Source organism: Sus scrofa, chromosome 10 (assembly GCF_054392235.1).
Source record: "Sus scrofa isolate SSC_HxYL_T2T_F1_AM1 chromosome 10, Sscrofa_HxYL_maternal_Yorkshire_Landrace_v2.0, whole genome shotgun sequence".
NCBI classification, from domain to species: Eukaryota; Metazoa; Chordata; class Mammalia; order Artiodactyla; family Suidae; genus Sus; species Sus scrofa.
In genome coordinates this window covers 81,823,649-81,848,992 of record NC_139392.1, presented here as the reverse complement: position 1 = coordinate 81,848,992, position 25,344 = coordinate 81,823,649, and the positions used below count along the sequence as shown (strand labels likewise).

The window sequence follows — 25,344 nt, the reverse complement described above, 5'->3', positions numbered from 1 at the left end:
TACTTTCTTTAAACCTTTACTACCGTGGGGTTTATGATATGTTTTATTAGAAAAGGTATGTTTCTATAAAACATCCTACTTCCTTCCCCAATGAGAAAAGATGCTTTGAAGGCTGGTAGAGAGATGCTGATAATTTATGAATGTAGGTGTGATTATTACTACTGTACTCATTCCAAGAGGCGAGTTGATTTCCTTTACAGGTACGTGCTTAAATGATCTCATCTCAGACACGGGCACATGTCTGTGAAATTCTTCACTTTTTCCCTTAGGAATCATGCATATGTCATGTGCCCCCACTTAGTGCATGTAAGACTGGTGACCAAATGCTATACTGCTATATAGGTACTGTGCTCTTAGGGCAGTGTAAAAACACACATAAAACACAAAAGCAGTTTTGTTTGTGTTTTTCAAATTGACCTCTCCTTACATGTCTCCCTTTTTTCACTTTTGTTGCAGGTGAGGGGATACTTTAAAGATATATAATTTGAATTGTTTTAATAATTTATTTGGTGCTTATTATTGTGACTGAATTTTCTCTAATTATATTGGATATGGGAAATTAAGCATTAATTTTTTTTCACTGTGTGATTTCTGGGAAATTAATACAGGGACCTCCAGTTGAAGAACCACTGATTAGATGCTTTTGTCCTTACTAGACTTGTGACTTTTAGTCACTTAATTCTTCCCTGGTCTCCAGATCAATTAATATTGTTCTGTCTTTTTATATTTTTTTTCCTCCCTGAGCCTGGAACGTATTATTAACAACTTTTCCTGCATAATTTCATCCAAATCCACAGTTCTGTCACTCCCTTGGCTTTTTAATTTCTATATTAGCTGTATTGATTTTAAACTATCATGTCTATTTTGCTTATCAGGCATTTTTTGAGGATCTACTGGAAACCATGCCCTGTATAGGAAACAAAATGGTCATGGCCCCCAAAGAAAGATACAAACATAGTAGCATTTTGAAATATTTCATCCTGTTCTTGTTTGTATGTATGTAGTTATATAATAATTATGTAAAACAATGTATGTAGTTATATAATATATATGTAAAACTATGTGTGTAGTTATATATGTAAAACAACGTGTGTGTGTGTACATACATACAGATGGTTGAACATATAGTAGGCAATCAGTAGGTGTTACTTAAGTTCATTAAATGCAATACAGATTTGTTTTCTCCAATTCACTGGCTGGTCTTTTGATCATATTGGTATCGTTGATAAAGAAAAATCCTTCCTTTGAATATAGTCCCGTTTTTTAATATTTCCCCTTATGGTTAGTAATCTTTATGTATTTTTTAAAAAAACTTTTCTCAGTCCCACATCATGAAGATGTATTGTTTTATCTTAGACAAGCTTTGTGGTTTTACCTTCCAAATTCCAGGTACATTCTACTTGGAATTTATTATTTTTGAATGCTAGAGAACTAGGAATCAAGGTTCGTTTTTTCCCCACGTGGCTACCTAATTTATTCAATATTGCCCTTTTCCTCGCTGCTCTGAAGAGCCAAGATTTATATATCAGAAGTACAAATATATGTAGAATTTTTAGGACTGTATTATCCATTTCTCTGGCCCATTTGTCTGCCTTTACTTATTCTAACTTTACAGTGAATCTTGATATCTTGATAAATTCTCCAACTTTGTTCTCCTTTACGATAAAATTAGCTATTCTTAGTCCTTTGAATTTCTATATTAAGCTTAGAATCAGTTTGTCAATTTGGGAGAAAAAGATCTATTGAAATTGTGCCGGATTTCAGTGAATCTATAAATCAGTGAATAATTCATATATTCATCTTTGTTCTCCATATCCATGGCACCATGGGATGTTAAGCCCACACAAAAGGAACAAGGCTGGAAGTATTTATTCATAGACCCACAATTCAGACAATATAACAATCCTGCCTCTTAAAAACAATCTTAATTCAAACCCTCTGTAGTTTATATGACACTAAACTCTTTCTTCAGTTAGCTGCAATGAATGACATAACTCCAAATCACAACTAGTATTTATTAAATATATAAGATGTGCCAGGTACTTAGGTAGATATTCCACTTATTTTATTTCTAATTCCTGTTAATAGAATGGGCCTATCCCATTTTATAATTGAAGAGACTGATACATTCAGAGAAGTTCGATTAACTGCCTACTGTTGCCCGTTTGGTCCATGCTGAGGCCAGAGACCAAATCTTGCTGTTTCTTTGGCCCACAATCATATTCCCAGTCCCTTGGACAAGTAACAGTGGAAAGAATAAATACATGGTGACTGAATGAATACTTCTGTCTTTCTCTCCATCTATTATTTTCTTTCTTCTTCTTTCTTTCTTTTTTTTTTTTTTTTTTTTTGGTTAATACTACAGCAACTTTATTTTTTATTTCTTTATTTCTGCTTTTTAGGGCCGCATCCGCAGCATATGGAGGTTCCCAGGTAGGGGTCTAATCAGACCCACAGCTGCCAGCCTATACCACAGCCACAACAACATCAGATCCGAACAGTGTTTGTGACCTACACCACAGCCCACAGCAATACTGGATCCTGAACCCACTGAACGAGGCCAGGGATTGAACCCGCAACCCCATGGTTCCTAATTGGATTCGTTTCCACTGCACCATGATGGGAACTCCCATCTATTATTTTCTATTAATGATTGTCATTTTTTTCCTAAAACATAATAAACTTTCAAAATGGTTTTAGTAAGTAGCAAGTTTAAACACTATAGTACTAGCATCACATTTGGTAACAAAGTGGTATGAAATCTCATTCATCAAAGAAATTACAAAAAGAGTATCAGAATGCCCAGATCATGACAAGTCACTTCCTTATTTAATACTTCAAAAAGCTGTGTGTTACCTAGCTTGTCTGTAATGTTTTATTATCTCTTTTGTGAATTGATAAAGTGGTGGTATGAACTCTCTTTTAAGGCAAGAGTACATTGATATTTATTCATTTCCGTCATTATTTTCTCTCTCTGATTTGGAACTAGGAAAGAAAAGATACACCTTAAAAATTATCAGCTCATTTAAAATATGTTTAAGTAAAATCAACTTAAATTAATAGAGAAAATAAACTTGAACCTAAAAGCCTCTTAGACCCCCAGACCAGTTCCTTTCTCTTTGTCATGCTTTAATTACTTGTATTTTTATTTTTTTAATGCTTCTTCTAAATGTATTCAATGCTTCAAGGTCTCATTTTACCCACATAAAAATAAGCTCTACAAAACCAGTCAGAGTATCAGCAGTATTATTATTTAAAAAAAATCAACTGAGTTATTACATAGTAGACCTGGTAATTTCAGCCTTAACTGTTAAGTTTTGTACATTGTACCAATTGACACTCGGGTTTAAAAGAAAAATGGTAGAAGGTTTGTTTGTGCTAAAGGTTAGGAGTCATCCTTGTGCTAAAAATGCTGTTATACTTTTAGGACAGATAATAGAACAATAAAATACGGTCATTGACAAACGGTATTTTATGATTTTCTTTTTTCGTCTGATGAACACACCATACTTTCCCCAGAAATACCGCAGCCGGCTGGTACCTGTATGCTGACAGCTCAAATGGAAAATTTGGCGACCTGGCTGACAGCGTCACTCCCGTGATTTCCCGCACAGGACCAAGATGTACCCTGGTGTTCTGGACTCACATGAACGGCGCCACCGTTGGTTCTCTCCAGGTACTGCTTAGGCAATTGCATTTTCTGAACGTGTTCTTTAAAAATTCATAGTCTATAATTTGGCGTTATTAACATATATAGTCTGCTAATAAGCGAAAATGGGCAATTATCAACCCTTCACTAGTTTTCAAATGGTATGATTGAGAAAAGCTTTTGTGGAATGGGACTGGAATGGCCAATAGGATTTTTTACAAAACTTCTATTTAGGATGAGGGTCTTTATTCTGATACTGTTTTACCCTTGACATGTATCATGTAGGTTTCAGTATCAATATTCTGTGTATAACACAAGTAAATATACACACTTTAGTGACATTCGTTATAGCCAGTAGTTTTTGCTTCCTTTATTATTTTTTGCTGTATCGATTTTACTATGCTGATTGCCTGTTTATGATTTTCTAACTGCACTATTCTGAATACATTTGTAGGTTGGTTTTCTGTTGTTAAAAATTGTCTATTTATTGATCCATTTATTAATTTATATCAGTGTGGACTCATGACTTCCAATTTTATCCAGTTCGTTGTCAAACATTACTATTATCACTTAAAATGTCCCAGCTATGGTTATAGGGGACCCTTTAAACTGACCTCTATGTTTCTTTAACAAGTCCATCATTCTTTGAGCATTTCCTTTCTTTCTGGCCAAGAAAATCCAGATTCATCTTTATGTTATCCTATTCCATCGTTGGAGTTAACAATTTTTCCAGGGGCCCTAGTTTATTCAGATAACGGAGTTAAATAGGCAAAACAGAAAGAGGTTCTAGAATTTTATTTCAGAGCCCTCTACCGTGTCATCCCCTGTTAGACAGGCTTTATGTAATAGATAGTTTTTTGAGTATATGTATAGACACATCATTTACACACAAGTCAACTCAGTTTTGATACTCTATTCTGTAGCTTATATGACATTTTCTAAGATTCCAGAATTATTTATCAAGAGCAGTTCTAGATCAGGAATATCTCACTAAAAGTAGCCGTAGGGAAGGTCTCTCCCCTGTCAAATAACATTAATTTATTTTCTAAGAAATCTATATTTAGTATATCTGCGAAGAGATTACACTTGGGCTGCCTGCTTTCTTTTTTTCCCGATAAATAGAGATGTGCTGCAGATCATCTGCTTAACCACTTCTTTCCCAGTGCCTTGATGTAACTTCAATATTAGGTAATTTCCTGTATTTTTAATTGTCTTATTCTAGCCTTTCCTGGCCATATTATTTTATTTTATTTATTCATTCATTTTGGCCTTGCCTGTGGCATGTGGAAGTTCCGGGGCCAGTGATAAAACCTGTGCCACAGACAGAAAACTTGCCACAGTAATGACAATGTTGGATCCTTAACCCACTGAGCCACCAGGGAACTCCTTTTCATGACCATATTAAATTCTTTTTAATAAACATGTTTTATTTTTAAAATGCTCTTAAATTTCTTTATTGGAAATGTTAAGTTTATAGTTCAATTTTATAAGAATAAAGTTTTATTTATTATAGGTGAGTTTTCTCGCTATAAACAGTTTAAGAGTAAACTTGTTTGTGTATATGTATGTATGCATGTTTAATATTCTAAAAGTAGCCAAGTAGTCTTATGGATTGAAGTTACAATTTTCATTTGTTTTACATTGTGTTTATAAAAATGATTTTAGATGAGAAATCAATACAACTAACTGGTTTGTGTCAGAAAAATGAGAATTGTTTACCTGATATATTTTGTGGTTGAGATTAATTATCTGAAATATACTTTCTTTTTTATATAATATGACTTTATATTAGAAGACAAAAAATTATAAAAACAGCATTAAATATTACACAAAATTATCAAATAATTAAAATGGTAATATATCCAATTCTTAGTTTTGTGCATGGCTGAGTAAAATCATATTAGATGTTGAATTACTATATTGCATGAACATATTTTTCCTTAGTGATTTACATATAGAGCAATATTCATACAAAGATCTATTTCCTGTACATTCTTCTTAGTATCCTTCAAAAATGATTTTTATATATTTTTAGAAATATTTTCTTTAATATGTTGATTGAACCTGAATTTTATAGAGCAAGAATTTAGTGATATTTTTGCTAGCCACATAATACTTTTTATATGACTCTAGGAACTCTAGCCCTATAAAAAAATAACCATTTGTAGGTATTCCCATTGTGGCTCAGTGGTTAATGAACCTGACTAATAACCATGAGGTTGCAGGTTCGATCCCTGGCCTTGCGCAGTGGGTTAAGGATCTGGCATTTCCCGTGAGCTGTGGTGTAGACCCAGATCCAGTGTTGCTGTGTCTCTGGTATAGGCCAGCGGCTACAGCTCCAATTAGACCCCTAGCCTGGGAACCTCCATATGCCATGGGTGCAGCCCTAGAAAAGACAAAAAAAAAAAAAAAATCATTTGTATTTAACTTTTTAAAAAAACAGATAATGGAAACATTAAAAGGTACTTCAATTTCAAACTTCAAAACCTCCCCAAACCCTTTACATGGATATTATTTAGTTTTATCAATTGTAGTCTTTAAAAGTAATGTTGTGAAATAATTAAATCACCTAAGTCAATTATTTTAAAACATGGAATTTTACTATTCTTCCCTATTCTCTTCATTTTCTCTCCTGATGGTTCATTTTGTGTCATTCTAAAAGAAGAGTCATGCTAATCTGTCTGCTGAGATAAGTGAGTCACCCTTTACAATGAGGGTCCAGCAGCACTGGTAAGAGTCTGTTGAGTGGGAGCTCTCACTGGCTTTAGACAAGTAGGTGCCTGCTCATATCATCCATATGTGCTGTTGAAGTCACCAGCCCCACTGAACCCAAGGTCATTCTCAAAAGAGCGTTTTAGTAAGTAATTCTGTGCTTTTTATGCAACTCCATGAATATTATTTAATATAGAAAATTCCAATCGTTCCTGCTGTCAGATTTGAAAAAGTGAAGGTAGTTAAGAGTTCTTAATTAAATGGTGCTCAGATACCTTTGGACTTGACTGACAGATATTCATGCACAACTTTATTACACAATGCTTGTGAAGTACCCTGGGGACACAGTGCTATTCTAGAAAACAAAGACGTCTAATGAAAAATGTCTCAGCTTTTCTCTCAGGGATTCCTGTTGATATTAAAATTGAAAAAAAAAAAAAAAAGGACTGGGCCACTTCTACATGCTTAAAATTTATCAAGGCAAAGCATTTCTGTACTTCTTACCTGATTTTTTTCTCTGCAGGTACTCAGCAAGAAAGACAATGTTACTTCTAAATTGTGGGCTCAAAGTGGACAGCAAGGTGCACAATGGAAAAAAGTAGAGATATTTTTGGGCGTTCATTCCTATGTACAGGTTTGTAATCTAAGTAGTTAGATGATGGTTGACTTTGCTGATGTTTTTTCTTATATGTGTTTCTTCTACTCCTTGTCTCCTTCCCTCCATACTCTTTATAATGTATTGCCTGACTACTTACCCTCATATAGCATTTTCCATAAGGAATTTATAATTCTGGAGTGCCCTAAGTTTTTCTCAATTAACAACCATATTTCTCGGAACATTTAGTTTTAGTGACTACCATCCTGCCTCCACGACCAGTCTCCCACATATAAAGAACACCTCCCTCTATTTTGCAAATATATTCCCAGAGACTGTAATTACATCGGCTTTTTTCAAGCCTGATTAAGGAGACCTTTGAAAGCAACTATATTGTTGAGCCTTATTAGAGAAAACAGATTTACTTAATTAAAAAATTGGGAGGGGGGAGGCACAACATTATGGGCTTCTGTATTTGTCTTCATGTAGATTACAATAATATTAGAAAGATAAGACCTAACAATTAATGAAAAAACAAGTAATACATAGATGAAAAGGTTGAAATTGAAAGTAATTGTGTGCCAGGGTAATTTAGTGTAAATTTTATTTCGGGTGGCTTAGCAGGAAGGCAAGAGCTTCTTGGATGTGTGTGGGTTTTTTTTCTTCCTTTCTTTTTTTCTTTTTTCTTTTCTTTGTCTTTTCCTTTTTCTTTTCTTTTTTTTTTGCTTTTGGAGTATTGTTATTAGTTTTTTAGGTTTGGGATTTTTTTTTGGCAGAAGGGAAGCTAAAGCTCAGCTATTAAGATTTAAGATTGGATAAGGGAGAGTGAGAGTCCAGAGCCATTATGTCACAGAATATTCTTTTTCTTAGTCTTAACTGCACAGGGCTTAAGTCCATGAATTTAGAGCCACTTATCTATAGATGGAAGGTATAATATCTTTGCTAATTATTGTATTTCCAGTCCTGTGTGTGTGTGTGTGTGTGTGTGTGTAGCAAGAGTAGCCTTATCAGCTGCGAATGTTCAATAACTGTATCTAGAGTCATGTGCCGTATCTGACAGATCAGACTCATTCAACTCAGGTAGAAGCACAGGCTAGATACAGTTGTTTAAAGGATTGATACAGCGTTATCTCTAGTTCCTTAAAATGGAGTAATAAAATCCCACATCTTTTCGACCTTTTGCTGGAACCCAGTTTTCTTGGGGGTCATTTATAAATAATTCAGAAAATGGATAATAAGTTCAACCTGAAGAAAAGATTGGACGGCAGTTTAGTGGCCTTGCACCATATATGATTTATTGTTAAGAGGACTCCGCCTGTTCAGACCTTTTAACAGAAGCAAAAATCATCAGTTAAGAACATGTGGAAGGTTTTGCTGTGGCCAGACATTGGCTTCCACTTGAGGAAGTGAGTTCTTAATAGTCTGGGCAAATATAACATTTGTGTAATTAAATCATGTTTGAAAAAATATTAAAAGAGATTTAAGCAGAGGAATCAATTTTTAATTTACCTTTCTGAAATTTAATTTTTCACATACTGAAATTTGAAAAGAAATATACCCTGTCATTTGAATCTTGAAATATTAACAGTTTATGAATATTTGATGTTTAATAAAATTCATTCATTCCTTCACTAAAATAATCAAGAACCTACTATGTGCAAAGCACATTACTATGCCCTGGAGAAATAGTGAGGAGACAGGCATACTGTCCATGGTTCTTCCATGAGTAAACATGTACAATATTTTTAGAAATTATATTCTGAGTCCGCACTGGGTGGTTCTCAGAGTAGTATTTGAGAACCCCCAAGTTGAACATAATCTTTAAGTTTAATAATTTTTATACTAGATCACATATAAAGCATTCAGTAAGTGCTATATACTGTTCTATGACTTAAACATTTAATTCTTGTAACTATATGAGATGCACTCTATTATTACCTCTATTTTATAGATAAAGATACCAAAAAACCTAGAAGTTGGGTAATTTTCCTGGAAAACTACGAAATGGCAGTAATCAGCTTTAAACACAGGCAGGTCATCTGCAAGTCCATAATTCAAATACTATGCTCTGTTGGTTTCTAAATTTTATAAAATAACTGAAGCCTGCTTTTATTCTACTGGAAAATAAATATGTTATCATTGCTCTTTAAAAAAATGTTTAATCACATCCATTATTAAAGCCTATGGAATCTTTTTTTAAAATGTTTTTCCTGTTTCTGATAACTTAAATATCATATTCCCTTTTGATTTTATTTTATTGTTTTTTATTTTTTTTATTTTTATTTTATTTTTTTGGTCTTTTTTGTCTTTTAGGGTTGCACTCGCGGCACATGGAGGTTCCCAGCTTGAGGGTCCAATTGGAGCTACAGCAGCCAGCTTACACCAGAGCTGCAGCAACACCAGATCCAGGCTGTGTCTGCAACCTACACCACAGCTCACGGCAACACCGGATTCTTATGCCACTGAGTGAGGCCAGGGATCGAACCTGCAACCTCATGGTTGCTAGTCGGATTCGTTTCTGCTGCACCACAATGGGAACTCCACCTATGGAATCTTAACATTGTGTAGAGCATTGAATATAAGTGATAATTTGACCAATTGGACATGGCAGGCAAATAAGATTTTATCTATAAATGACAAATAAGCAAGTACATTTTGAGATACCCATTGTATTATCTGATGTCTTAATCACAGAGCATTGCACCTCATATTTAAATGTTCAGATACATCCAAGTAATAGAGGATCTTTTTCAATTTGTGTGTCCATGTTGTTCCTGGGCTCAATTTTCTTATAAAAATGTTGTAGTCATTATTCTTTCTACCTTCACTCCTTCTTAATCACATCCAAACTCTCTATCTACAAATTTATTTTTTTTTCTAGCACATCTGCAATGAAGAGCAATAGTTATTCCTCTTAAGTAAATCTGATGCATGAATTTACATAAAAATTGTACTTTTATTTGGCTTTTTTTTATAATGTGAAAGACATCATTTTCAGTTATTCTAGTTTCTCATAAAAGGAAAAAAGCTAGGTTTTCATACTGTAGCATAAAAGCATAACACATCTTAAGGAAAAACCAGTTACTTCTTTCAAGAAAAACAATTGTTTAGTTTTGGTGAAAAGATGTTTGAGAGTTTGATGACAGTAAATGTTTTGCATAAAAATCGTGGAGGTAAATAAGTATTTCTTGTTAACTCATCTCCAACTGTCCTAAATTCACTTTAAAATATGTAAGTATTTCTTATGTTAACATACAAATACATGCTTAGCTTGCAGACAGATTTGTAGAAACTGTCTGAATTAGTTTCAGTTAGAGAACTGTAGTGGCTTCTGTTATTATTTTTCATCACTTCTGTCAAAGTCCATAAAAGCGGGATCTCACTGTCCAAAAATGGTACACATGAGAATTTGGTTCATTATATACATTAATCAATGCCAAATGACAGTCATTTCAATTCCATATATGTGGCCAGTTAAAAAAAGAATTCATGGCACTGAGGTTTGATATCTTTTTGACTTCTAATAATTGAGTTGGACAGATCAGAGGAATAGGAGAGACTGGATAAAATAAAGTAAAATATACATTTGCATCTTCTTACTCTTAGTAGGTGACTCCTGCCAAGGTCTTAGGTCCCTTCTCCTAAAAATCTGGACAAGAGGGAGTGGTATTGCCAGTCCCACATTCTTACCTGTTGGGTTTGTGACAGATCTTAGCTATCCCTCAAACACCCTGGGTCAGTTTTGTTATGGGGTTGATAGGGTCATTTTTATCATTCAAGCCCTAGTTTCTATATTTACTGTTTGCCCCAAGTTTTTAATTCTCGATGGACACATAAACTGATATTGGCTTTAAAATTTTTTTTTTAAGATTGTCTTCAGGGCAAAGCGTGGAATCAGTTTCATAGGAGATGTAGCACTGGATGACATTTCCTTTCAAGATTGTTCCCCCCTACTTCGTGCAGACAGGACATGTACCGCTGAAGAATTCACATGTGCTAACAAGCACTGCATTGCCAAGGACAAGCTGTGTGATTTTGTGAATGATTGTGCTGATAATTCAGATGAGACAACTTTCATTTGTGGTGAGTGGAAGTGTTTTGTTTCCTTGCTTTTGCCTTTATCTCCCACAGCCTTCCTCTGTGTGGTGGGTTCATTGATGAAAAATGCAGAGTGTGTGTGTGTGTGTGTGTGTGTGTGTGTGTGTGTGTGTGTGTGTGTGTGTATTATATATATCAACAGCCAAGGCAGGTAAGGTGATTTAACCATTTAAAAGCATTCCTGGAGTTTCAATTGTGACTCAGCGGAAACAAACCCCACTAGTATCCATGAGGACACAGGTTCTGTCCCTGGCCTCACTCAGTGGGTTAAGGATCCCACTTTGCCATGAGCTGTGATGTAGGTCAAGGACATGGCTCAGATCTGGCATTGCTGTGGCTGTTGCGTTTCAAACCCCCCCCCCCAAAAAGCATTCCTTTCCTTCCCCGCAATAGTTAAATTAGAACCCTAAGTCATTTAAAATTAGTTGATGGCTTAGTGTTCATATATGAGAAATGGGAGATTAACTGGAAAATAGGAGCCTTCAGAGACAAAGTGGAAACAAGTATTTTGTGTATGAAAGAATTTTTTGGAAAGAAGACAAGCAAAACATCCATCAAAGCCATTTCAAGCAGGGTTGACACATCTTTGTGCTTTGATGGATTTCAGAGAGTTGTCATTCCTTGGTGTCAATTATAAGCTGGCAGATGTCATTAAGAAAACAAACAAAAAAAAATCAATATCCAAATAATGTAAAAATAGACAAAGTTATCTATTTGGGAAATATATATCAGCTTTGTAGTGTTGTTGTGGGAGATCAACTCATAATAAACTGCACCTATTAAAATATTCTTAGATAAATGGGCCATATGTGCTCATTCAGGGAAGTCTGTAAAATCTTCCAAGGAGTCCACCGTTGCTTCATTTCATTGTAAATGAAGTGAATACAAAATGTCAAAATGAAGGTTGACAAATTATTCCACTATCACCATTAATAATTTCTGAGCTAGTGTGACAGTTTGTTCTTTTTTTGCCTCTTAAAACCAAATCTGGGAAAGAAAAAAAAACAAACAAGAACTTCAGTATAGTACAGGCTCCCATTTATATAGAACTTTTAATTTTTAAAGCCCTTTTATCAACTCATCTCCACTTGATCTTTGTAAAAGCCCAAGAGGTAAGTGGGACAGATATTATGAGTACATTTCTCAGAAAAAGCTGCTGAAAAGAGTGGCTAAGATTTGGTCAAATTTCATAAAACTGGTACTGACAGAGTTGATCCTAGAATCTGAGTACTTTGGTTCAGTACTTCAGAGCTTAGCCCAAGTTATCATACCACCTCTGTATATAATGAAATCCTTAGAAAAACCAAAAATGTTTAGAAATCCTGTTTATATCTAATAGCTATTTGTTTCTTCAATTGCGGATTATGTCTTATAATATCCATTATTATTATATGAACCAAGCAAAACTGCCTCCTCTGGAATTCCATATTAATTGATATTTTTACCTTAATATTTTTGCTGCATTTGTAGTTATTTTCTAGGTCAAATCCTTTTACATTTTCCTCTTTGCATTTTCATTTGAGTATCTCACAAATCTATTATAAGTCAGAGAGACAGATATATGCTTATGAATTTTATTTGTAATATTGCTGGTTTATCTCTTTACCAAGATATGACAGTACAGCTTTTCAGTATGGAAAGTATCATTATATTTCTGGCTAATTTTTGAACTCTTTGTATTTAGATAATGTTGTGAATATTTCTAGGACTCCTCTATCTGTGTTTGGGAGGGGATACTGATATACTAAGAGAGTCGAAGAAATATACTGAAATGTATTGTCTTGGTAGTTCATTTTTTATGAAAAATAAAGATAAAAGTGATTATAACCCTTTGAAGGGAAAGTTGTATCAGAAGGTGCTTTTTAGTGAAGTGATTGCCAAATCACCTAAGATTTAAGTGGGGCTATGATATCAGTAATACTGGAGCAAGAAAGATTCATTAGTTCCAGATATTACATAGGAAGAAGAATTTTTTTTTTAGCTCTTAGAACAAATGAACAACTAAAAAGTTAGAACAAAGATGGGATTAAGATGGTGAAATAGAAGGACTGGAGCTCAACTTCCCTTGTAAAAACAACAAAATTACAACCAAATTCTGAACAACCTTCAGCCAAGTGGACTGGAAACTTTCAAAAATATATCCTACTCCAGAAGACAAAGAGAAGGCCACATCAAGAGGTAGAAGGGGCGATTCCATGCTATTAGCAACCCCATACCTGCCAGGTGGGAAACCTCACAGACTGGAAAGTAACTGTATCACAGAGATGCACCTACAGGAGTGAGAGTTCTGAGCCCCACGTCAGGTCCCCACAACTGGGGATCTGGCATTGGGAGAAAGAGCCCCCAGAGCGTCTGGCATTGAAGGCCAGTGGGGCTTGTGCACAGGAGCTCCACAAGACTGGGGGAAACAGAGACCCCATTCTTGAAAGGTGCACACAGGCTTTCATGTGCCCTGGTCCCAGGGAAAAGCAGAGGCTCCATAGGAATCTGGGTCAGACCTGACTGCAGTTCTTGGAAGATCTCCTGGGAAAACAGGGGATGAGTGTGGCTCATTGTGGGAGAAGGACATTGGAGGCAAAGCTCTCGGGAATATTCATCAGTGTGTGTTTCTCTGGAGGTGGTCATTTTGGGAAAATCTGGCCCCACTCATCAGGGCTGAGAAGCTCCAGGCCAAACAATAATCCAGGTGGGATCAGAGCCCCACCCGTCAGTAAGCAGGCTACCTAAAGAACCCCCGGGCACATAGCCCCCTCTCATCTCACCCAGAGACAAAACCCCACCCACCAGAGGGATAGGAATCAGTGCCACTTACCAGTGGGCAGGCACCAGTCCCTCCCATCAGGAAGCCTACAGCAACCCCTGGTTCCAACTTCAGCCACAAGGCGTGGGGGGGCGGGGCAGACATCAGAAGGAAGAGAGGCAATAACTCTATTGTCTGCCAAAACGGACACCACAGCCCAAACCTATAAAAATGAAAAGGCAGAGAACTATAACTCGGGCCAAGGGAGCAAGGAAAAACCCCAGAAAAACAGCTAGGTGATCTGGAGATTATCAGCCTCCAGGAAAAAGACTTCAGACTGATGATACTGAAGATGATGCAAGACATTGGAAATAAACTGGAGACAGAGAATGATAATCTATGGGAAACACTGAGCAAAGAAATACAAGATTGAAAACTTAAGCATGTATATATGCAAAATACAATAACTGAAATAAAAAATTCATTAGAAGCGACCAAGGGCAGAATACAGGAGGCAGAAGAACGAATAAGCAAGGTGGAGGACAGACTAGTGGAAGTCACTGATGCAGAACAGAAAAGAGGAATATATTGAAAAGAAATCAAGAGAGTCTCAGAGAACTCTGGGACAACGTTAAACATACCATCTGTATTATAGGGGTGCCAGAGGGAGAAGAGAGAGGGATATAAAAAGTATTTGAAGAGGTAATAGCCGAAAACTTTTCTAACATGGGAAAGGAACCACTCACTCAAATCCAGGAGCACAATGAGTACTGTACAAAATCAACTCACGGAGGAACACCCGAGACACATGTTAATCTAAAGTTAGAACAAACATTTTGATATTATTTTGTGTGTGTGGGAGTGGAACATATGGAAGTTGCCAGGCTGGGGTCAAATTATCAGGCCTATGTCACAGTCACAGCCACAGCAACACAGGATCTGAGCCGCCTCTGCAACCTACGTAGCAGCTTGTGGCAACGCCAGATCCTTAACCCTCTCAGTGAGGCCAGGGATTTAACTTACATCCTCATGGATACTACTCGGGTTCATAACTTGCTGAGCCACAGTGGGAGCTCCCGATACTGGTTCTTATTACATGAATATGAATTCTTTTTACATAGCACTGCTTATTTTATTATGCATTTTAAAAGTTCAATTGTGTTCTTATGTTAATGGCCTTAGATGTTATGTTTTAATTATAGAGTGGCTAGAACCTGCTGCATGAAAAATGAATGCTGTTATTTCTTCCTGCACGTACTATAAACTTTGTTGCTTAAATTAGACCCAAAAGAATAGGAAAAAAACTTTTTAAAAGTCATGATAGCAACTGATCTCAGAAGTTTGGCAGACAACCAAACCAAGAAGTTAGCCTTAAGTTTCACGGTCTTTGGAACTTGTGTGTTTTGTTTATTTTGTTTTGAGAATTCTATGTAAAGGCTGAACATATATCACAACTCTAAGAAAACTTCCAAAATAGCATTTGGTAGAAATGCACTACCTAGTTATAACAGAAAGAATGAAAAAAAATGAGTTATTTTTAAAGGCATAGACTATCTCTGACTGAGGAAAAGAAAATAATCCTTTATAAAGCAGTAATAGCTGTAGCTTTAATTTTCTGTAGATTAGTATAGACTCAGAAAGCAAAATCTGACAGAAAAATTAAAATGTTATTTATTTGCTTTAAAATATAAATATGTCAAAACATAGTACATAATCATAAAAGAAAGTAATTTGTGTATTTGACATACCTAAAATCTTGGTTAACTATATCTTTGCCACTGGAGTAGAGGCTTTGGAAGACAACCATATTTTCTGTTTCCCTCAACATTCTAATTAGCATATTTATTATTGATACACAATTAAGAGTATCTCATACATACTCCAAATAATTTTAATTCTGCACTGTGATTTGTAAGAATGCAGGATATTTGATGAGCATAATTAGTAACCAATCTGAACCTAGTAGGCACATTTTTTTCAAATTAATTAATTAATTTTTTTAATAACTTTTTTCCATTTTTTTATTACTCAAATGAATTTATCACATCTGTAGTTGTATAATGATCATAACAATCTGATTTCACAGGATTTCCATCCCACAACTCAAGCACATCCCCCCACCCCCCAAACTGTCTCCTCCAGAGACCATAAGTTTTTCAATGTCTGAGAGTCAGTACCTGTTCTGCAAAGAAGTTCCGTCTGTCCTTTTTTCAGACTCCACATGTCAGTGAAAGCATTGGATGTTGGTATCTCATTGTATGGCTGACTTCACTTTGCATGATAGTTTCTAGGTCCATCCATGTTGCTAAAACAGCTGGTATTTCGTTCTTTTTAATGGCTGAGTCATATTCCATTGTGTATATGTACCACTTCTTCTGGATCCACTCCTCTGTCGATGGACATTTAGGTTGTTACCATGTCTTGGCTATTGTAAATAGTGCTGCAATGAACATCGGAGTACATGTGTCTTTGCGAGTCATGGTTTTCTCTGGATAGATGCCCAGGAGTGGGATGGCTGGATCAAATGGTAGTTCTATGTTTAGTTTTCTGAGGCATCTCCATACTGCTTTCCACAGTGGTTGCACCAATTTACAATCCCACCAACAGTGTACTAGGGTTCCTTTTTCTCCACGCCCTCTCCAGCACTTGTTGTTTGTAGACTTTTGGATGATGGCCATTCTGGCTGGTGTAAGGTGGTACCTCAGAGTAGTTTTGATTTGCATTTCTCTAATAATGAGTGATGTTGAACAACTTTTCATGTGTTTCTCGGCCATCTGTATGTCTTCTTTGGAGAGCTGTCTGTTTAGATCTTCTGCCCATTTTTGGATGGGGTTGTTTGTTTTTTTGGTATTGAGCTGCAGAAGGTGTTTATAAATTTTGGAGGTGAATCCCTTGTCAGTTGGTTCACTTGCAAAGATTTTCTCCCATTCTGTGGGTTGTCTTTTTGTGTCATTTAGGGTTTCCTTTGCTGTGCAGAAACTTTGAAGTTTGATTAGATCCCATTTTTTAATTTTTTTATTGTCAATACTCTGATAGGTGGATCTGAGAAGATGTTGCTGTCGTTTATGTCAGAGTGTTTGGCCTATGTTTTCCTCTAGGAGTTTGATAGTGTCTGGTCTTATATCTAGGTCTTGAATCCATTTGGAGTTTATTTTTGTGTATGGTGTTAGGGGGTGTTCTAATTTCATTCTTTTCCATGTGGCTGTCCATTTTTCCCAGCACCACTTATTGAACAAGCTGTCCTTTCTCCATTGTATATTCTTGTTTCCTTTGTCATAGATTAGTTGGCTGCAGGTGCATGGGTTTAATTCTGGGCTTTCTATCTTGTTCCACTGATCTATATTTAGTAGGCACATTTAAACTATTAAATTTCCAAGCTGAATATATCTATTCTTTTCAAGTGTACACAGAATATATATTATTAAAAATTAAGCAAATTTCAATAATCTTTAATGGATTAAAGTGCCTAGAAATCAGTTATAACATAAAAGCCAGAAAAAAATCCTTATTAATTAGAAAGAAGACACTTTTAATAACTCATGTCTTCCTCCCAAAGTACAGTAAAATTAGAAAATGTTTTAAATAATAATAAAAACAGTGCATTAAAACCTATGGGATTTAGCTAAGAAAGTGCTTAGAGAAAATTTTATATACTTAAATCCTTGTCATAGAAATTAATTAGCTAATAATTAAATTAATGGACTAGAACAAGAATACAAATGTCAGAGGATTTGGAAAGATTGATAACATTTTCAAGAATGATGAAGAAGGAATTCCCGTCGTGGCACAGTGGTTAACGAATCCGACTAGAAACCATGAGGTTGCGGGTTCGGTCCCTGCCCTTGCTCAGTGGGTTAACGATCCGGCGTTGCCATGAGCTGTGGTGTAGGTTGCAGATGCAGCTTGGATCCCGCGTTGCTGTGGCTCTGGTGTAGGCCGGTGGCTACAGCTCCGATTGGACCCCTTGCCTGGGAACCTCCATATGCCGCGGGAGCGGCCCAAGAAATAGCAAAAAAAAAAAAAAAAAAAAAAAAGAATGATGAAGAGAAATAGAAAAGACAAAAATATCGAAATAATTTAAAATATATTTATGGAAAAGTTATGTCAAGCAGTATTTGAAACATCCTGGTATACATCAGTAAATGAAACACACAAAAATCCTGTTCCTCACATTGCTACATTAAACAGAAAATATTCTTTCTCTCTCTCTCTCTCTCTCCACACACACACACACACATGGAATATGTGTGTGTCTGTGTATACACACATATATATGGATATTTTTGTGCATACATACATATATACATATGGATATGTTTTGCATATATATGTGTGTGACTGTGTACACATACATTACAGAGTTTATCAAAAGGTGATAAATGATGTATTTTTCTATGAGAAAATGCAAAGTAAAATAAAGGAGACCAAAAAATGGAGGGAGAACAAATTGCAGTATTAGGGAGACTGATGAGGAATGGATAAAGAAGATGTGGTACATATATAATGGAATATTACTCAGCCATAAAAAGAATGAAATAATGGCATTTTCAGCAACATGGATGGACATGGAAATTATCATACTAAGTGATGTTAGATATCATTTATATGTGGAATCTAAAAGAAGGGTACAAATGAAATTATTTGCAGAATAGAAAAAGACTCAGACTTTGAAAAACTCGTGGTTATCAAAATGGACAGATGGAGGGAGGGATGGACTGGGGTTTGAGGTGGAAATGTTCTAATATTAAGTTGTGATGATGGTTGTACAGCCATAAATAGAATAAAATTCATGGAATTATTTAAAAATTGAATTTTTACAAAAAATCATTCTGACAACAGTGTGGATGATAGCAATTTTGGAGGCAGGGAGATTAGTCAGGAGAACTATTTTAGTATTTCACTTAAGAGATAATGGTGACAAGGTGCATTCAATGAAGATGGAAAGAAGTGAATAAATATTTTTGAGAAAAATATCTACAGATCTGATGATTCATTTACTGTGGTGCATTTTTTGTGTTGGACAAGTGAATAACGGGCAGTCTGATAAGGATGAGGAGGTTTTAAAAAATGCAATTTCATTTAATTTGTTGTATTTGAGATATCTAAAGATGTATTACAAGTAGAGACATGGCCAATACAGCAATACAGACATCTAAGCCTGGGAGAGGCATTTTTGAAGGATGTGTAGAGTTTGGAATCACTAATATATAATGGTAATAAAAATGGTTAAGTGGATCATATCACATAGGGAAAGTAGTCACAGTGGGAAGAGAAGGAATAACATAGGCTTATGACCTCAAATAACACCAGTACTTAAGAGAAAGATGGTTACAGAAGAAATAGGGAGAAAATGACTGGAAACAAAAGAGAAAAAACACACCAACAACTAAAAAAAAAAAAAAAAAAAAAAAAACCCAGACATTGATGTCACAGAAGAAAAAAGACAAGTACCTAACATTTTCAGATGTTAAACATGAAGTAGGTACTAAGAAATCTCTGTTAGATTTAACACCAAGAGGGTAATTGCTATCACTGTGTCCGTTTTGGCAAGTGAGGCAAATATAGGTTTGGAAATTAGTGCTCACATGTATTGGTGTTAAATCTATTCCTGATCCCTGGCCCACTCCTATCTCAACCATTTACTTTTTAATCTGAAAGGCAGAATTTGTCATTCATTAATGTTAAAATTCCCTTATTTTGATTTCTACCAATTGTTGAGCCTATCCAAATTAATATAATCAATGTAAATGGTTTACTTGCATAGTTGTATACCCTCTATAGTCTTCCTTCAGTTAAATATTTTAAAAGATCTATGTGTTTTCTCTACCCATACAAAATAAAAAGTAAAATTATATAGCTACAGCTTTTGAATTTCACTATTCAATATAAAGATAACTAGAATTTTTAGTAACATGAACTAGTATCCAACTTCATGGAATCAGTGTTCCCTCTATAATTTTAACAAAAGAAGACCTATTTATATTTCCATTATCCCTAAATTGTTGATTCCCACAAATGAGAGACAACATGTATAGAACAAAGCAAGAGGCTGCATTTGACTCATACAGGAATGGTGAGAACTGACATTGGCCGTTAAAGTATAGGAAGAGAATAAGGAGTATTTAGTAAGATTCTGGGAACTGGTATAAGTTTAAGTGTATTTTTTCTGGTTTGTTGGTTATTGCTGTTATGATTATTTTGTGTTCTGTTGATTAAAGAGTCATAGAGCCAGGAATTCCTTCTGTGGTGCAGCAGAAACAAACCTGACTAGTATCCATGAGGACATGCTTCCAATCCCTGGCCTTGCTTAGTGGGTCAAGGATTTGGCATTGCTGTGAGCTGTGGTGTAGGTCACAGACACAGCTCAAATCCTGCATTGCTGTGGCTGTGGCATAGGCTGGCAGCTGTAGCTCTGATTCAGCCCCTAGCCTGGCAACCTCCATATGCCATGGGTGTGGCCCTAAAAAGCCAAAAAAAAAAAAAAAAAAAAAAAGTCATAGGTTCAAGAAGTGGGGTAAGAAATATTTCCACCTCATAATAAAACCTAACATTAATTACAGTCTCCTATGTACTTGAAATTGGAATGTGAGCAGTGCATGACCTCCAGGCCTAGTTCTGAGAGAGGAGTTCCACAAATGACTAAATACTATTGAATGAGTCAAAGGAAAGCCACACACTCCATCTATTGACAAACCCCAGCTCTGGAACGTTATTTAAATAGGAACCAATAAAACAACAACAAAAATCGGAAACAGCAGAGGGATCTTATTCTAAAATGTATTCATTACAGTTACACAGGTCAATCAAATATACATCATGCATATTCAGCATGTTATAAGAAATTATGGATTGTGTGCAATATGAGTAGATGGTTATAAGAGAGAAAAGATTAAAATGAAACTGGATAAGACAAAAAAGAATTATAAGAAAAGCAATTAAAGTCCTAAATGAAATTTTATACCAGAATGACCTCATGGGAGAGTGAATTGTTGCCAGGGAATACAAAATTGAAAATCTTTCTCAAGACATAGAATAAATGTTCAATAAAATGAAAAGACTGAGAGGAAATAATAGCTATGACAGGGGTGAAAATATTATGCATGATGATGGATAAGTTGACATATTATAAATAATAATATAAGAAACATAGCTTTCATAAAATTAAATTTTAAACTACTTATAATTGAGCTAAATTAAAAAGAAATATTTAGTAAATCATGACATAACAAAAGTACTGTTAGTGAACTCTAGTAAGTATAGATATTGGTTTAAATAGATTGGAAACATGGACAAAGATTTATGATGCAGTTAAAGAGTAATCACATCAACATTAATATTTGAATCAAAATTATTAAGTGTTAAGAGGTGAAATCTAGAATGTAGATGTGGTTTTGAAGCTTTCTGCCTAACATAACTAAATATATAAAACAAAACTATTAGCAGTAGTACAAGAAATATGTAAAAATCCCGTTGTTAAGTCATGTTTCGAAATCCTGTCTACTTTTACTGATAAGATAAACAAAAATAAATAATGCATAGAGTATTTGGAAAAATATGATGAATATATATATGAAATTTTGGACCTTAATAAAAGCATATATTTCAATCATATTTGCTATATTTACAAGTTCAGCACAATTTAGGAGACATTCAACACATTTCATATAGAAAAGTTATATAAACTATATTATTGATCAAAATACAGTCAGAATACAAAAGTACATATTTAAAAGTTTAAGCTAAAATGTTTAGGCAATTAGGTACATAATTTTATAATCTTAAATGAACACAGAGTAAAAGAGAAATGTTTTTGATTTGCCAAAATAAAAATTATATTTAAAAGAGAAAAATAAATATGAAAAGGTTAAATATCATAATAGATATATGCATATTTCTACTCTGAGGGGTATACAGATGTAGATATCAACCTGTCTCTCTCTCTCCTAATGTACATGTGTATAAATAACAAAAGTTTTTATTATGGCAATATATTTGTAATAAAAGCATCAGAAAACTTATGCTATTAGAATATAAAATAATATTAGGAGGGATTTACACATCCATTCATGATAGAAGAATCTGGTCCTGGGCTTATCCTTTGTCAAAAACAATAGGAAGGGGCATAATATATGAGACAAATGCTTTCAGGCACAATACAATAGATCTTGAGAGACAAGAATATGAAATATGAGCTCATGATCACCCAATAATTGTCACTGGTTTCTTCATGATGAAGTTTTTCTACAGAGCAGAGATAAAACCCCCAAATAGTAGCAGTATCGCTAAACTGAGAAAGAATGGAGAATCCCTGGCTACCAAAGTGGCTGAATATCTGAGAAAAGGGAACTGCACAAAATGACTGTCCTAGAAGATTTTGTAGGAATTAACTACAGATTCTTGGCTAAGAGGTTGTAAATGCACAGAATGAGTGTCAAGGGAGTGAGAGGAAGAGGAGAAGAATAAAGAAGAATAGGAGAAAGAATGAAAGGGAATTTCTAGAATTGAAAAGTATAATATCTGAAATAAAAATTTACTGGATGAACTTAAAGACAGAGTAGAGACAAAAGATAAAAGGTCTCAGAACTTGAAGACAGGTCTACTAATTGAGAGTTATCCAAATAGTTAAGGAGAGAAAAAAATGAGAACATAAACTGATCAGTGCCTCAGTGGCCCACTATAAATCATTCTTACATACATGTAAATGAAGCAACACATGGGGGCAGAAAAATATTTGAATAAAAAGTTTCACCAAAAAGTTCCAAATTTATGGAAAACAAAATGATCAGAAAAAGCAGGACAAAGAAAATGAGAATCACATGCCTTCCAATTCAACTGACAAAAAAAGTAAAATAAAGACAAAATCTTGAAGGACACCAGAACAGTGAAAAAGAACTTAACACAAAATGGAGCAATGACGTGCTTGATAGCTCATTTTTTGTCAAAAGAAAAGTGGATACCCAAAGATATTGGAAGAATATATTTAAAATGCTAAACTTGGGTTGGAAAGAGGACCTGACAACACAGAATTTTGTATCCAGTGAAAACATTTTTCAAAAATTAAGTCAAAATAAAACATTTTCACATAAATGAAAAAAAGAGATGTCATCTTATTTCACCATATATTATAAAAAGTGCTAATGGATATTTGTCAGGTTGAAGGTAAATAACAAAGATTGAGACTTGAATCTTAAAGAATGAAAAGATCAGTTTATAATTATGTGAGTTAACAAACAAAATTACATTTTCTCTTTTATTAAATTCTTTAAAATACATGCTTTTTAAAAGAAAACATTCAAAGTAGTGCAGCTTTTATATCAGAGGTAATTATACATGACAAAATACAACAAATAACAGGAGTTGAGTGAAACTGTACAAAAGTTCTTAAAATTTGCATGAAGAACAATATTAGCTCTTGATTGTGATGGATTAAAAAATGATACAACAATGTGCTTGTTGTGCATTTTTCTTTCCTTTCATTTTTAACCTATTTATGAATTTCTATTTAAAACATTTCTCTTGAGAAAGCAAATACAAGGCATCCATGGGGTCTAAAATAAAAGTAGACTATTGTAAAAAAAAATTACAAATTATAGAGTGACATTTCATTATAATAATGTAGTCAATTTATCAAGAAGACATAGCAATTTCAAAATGTGTATTTTTAACAGAGTTTCAAAATACCTGAAACAAAATCTTATAGAACTAAAGTAAAAGAAGAATTCACAGTTATAATCAGACATTTAGTCACCAATCTCTCACAAATTCATAGAATGCCTAGACAAAATATTGATAAGAATATAGAAAATCTGGAGTTCCCGTCATGGCTCAGTGGTTAACGAATCTGACTAGGAACCATGAGGTTGCGGGTTTGATCCCTGGCCTTGCTCAGTGGGTTAAGGATCTGGCATTGCTGTGAGCTGTGGTGTAGGTTGCAGACACAGCTCTGATCCCACTTTGCTGCGGCTCTGGTGTAGGCCAGTGGCTACAGCTCCGATTCGACCCCTAGCCTGGGAACCTCCTTATGCTGCGGGAGCGGCCCAAGTAATGGCAGAAAGACAAAAAGAGAAAAAAAAGAATATAGAAAATCTGAATTGTAGTGGTAACTACCTTTATCTAATTTAGCTAAAATAAACCTCAATCCTCGGTAAACACTTTCAAGTGTGAATGAAATATTCACCCAAAATGACCACACATTAAAAGTCTCAGTAAATATCAAAGGATTCAATATTAACAGATTATGCTATCTGATCACACCATAATTAAGTGATATGTTGAAAATAATATATATCTTTAAAATCATTGATCTGAGTCTCCTAATTAGGAAGATTCAAAAAAACAAACACAAAGTAATTATATGGAAGGCAAAAGTAAAGCTTAGGGCATGAATGAAAAATAGTAAATATTAAAACAAAAGAATATTAAAAAGGCAAAACAATCTTTAAAATATTAATAAATGTAATAAATCTCTGAGTAAACTGACCAAAGTGAGAAAATACAGTTTACTAATATTGGGAATAAAAGAGTATATATCACCACAAACCCTACTGACAGTAAAAGCATAGTAAGTAATACCTACTATAAATACTAACTTCATTCTAGAAAAAATCAACAGCTTGAAAGAAATGAGCAAAAACTTTACAAAGTCTAAACTTAAGCAAATCTAAATAAGACTCTTATAGAAATTGATTTTATAATAAAGTATTTTTTACAAACCCATATTTAATCTCAGCTAACTTCACTGGTGATATCCATCAAACTATGAAATAGTACCAACTTACATGGAACTCATTCAAAAAGTAAAAGAAAAGGGAAGATTTCCCACCTCATTTTATGATGCCAATATAATACTGATGCCAAAGTCTGACAAGCAGCTTATAAGAAAAGAAATTATTTGGGGGCAGACTTTCCCCCAAAGTATTTTTTAAAATTTTTATTGAAGTATAGTTGATTTACAATGTTTTGATAATTTATCCTATAAGGAAAATAAATTTAAAAATCAATTATCCTAATGAATATTGATACAAAAAAAGTTTAATATATTTTATAAAGGGATATATTTGACTTAATGCTGAAAAAATCAAATAATGAAAAACATTACCACCTTCACAGAAAAAAAGAAGAAAAATCATGTGGCCTTCTCATTTAGGTTCAGGAAATGCATCAAGAAAAATTCAGTGCTCTTTTGTGAAAAAAGTTGGTAAACAAGCAACAGAAGGCAGCTTCCTCAAACTGAGAAAGAAGAGCTATGAATAACATATAGCTAATATCATACTTAAAGTTGAAAAATTGAATACTTTCACCCTAAGGCTGGGAATAATACCCCCCCCCAAAAAAAAACAAGCCTATCAAAAAATGGGCGGAAGATCTAAACAGACAGTTCTCCAAAGAAGACATACCAATGGCCAAAAAACACATGAAAAGTTGTTCAGCATCACTCACTATTAGAGAAATGCAATGAAAACCACTATGAGGTATCACCTTACACCAGCCAGAATGGCCATCATCCAAAAGTCTAAAAACAACAAGTGCTGGAGAGGGTGTGGAGAAAAA

General features: G+C 34.6%; 1 protein-coding gene across 8 annotated transcripts in view; it reads left to right on the top strand.

Annotated features, from left to right (window-relative positions):
- The window catches only part of MALRD1 (MAM and LDL receptor class A domain containing 1), an 860,334-nt gene that overhangs the window by 475,892 nt on the left and 359,098 nt on the right, over positions 1 to 25,344 (top strand). For all 8 annotated transcript variants that reach the window (XM_084980970.1, XM_084980973.1, XM_084980974.1 and 5 more), the window contains 3 exons: positions 3,520 to 3,676; positions 6,885 to 6,995; positions 10,826 to 11,039. In XM_084980970.1, the coding sequence (XP_084837096.1) occupies positions 3,520 to 3,676; positions 6,885 to 6,995; positions 10,826 to 11,039 (482 nt within the window). The remainder of the gene's footprint in view (positions 1 to 3,519; positions 3,677 to 6,884; positions 6,996 to 10,825; positions 11,040 to 25,344) is intronic.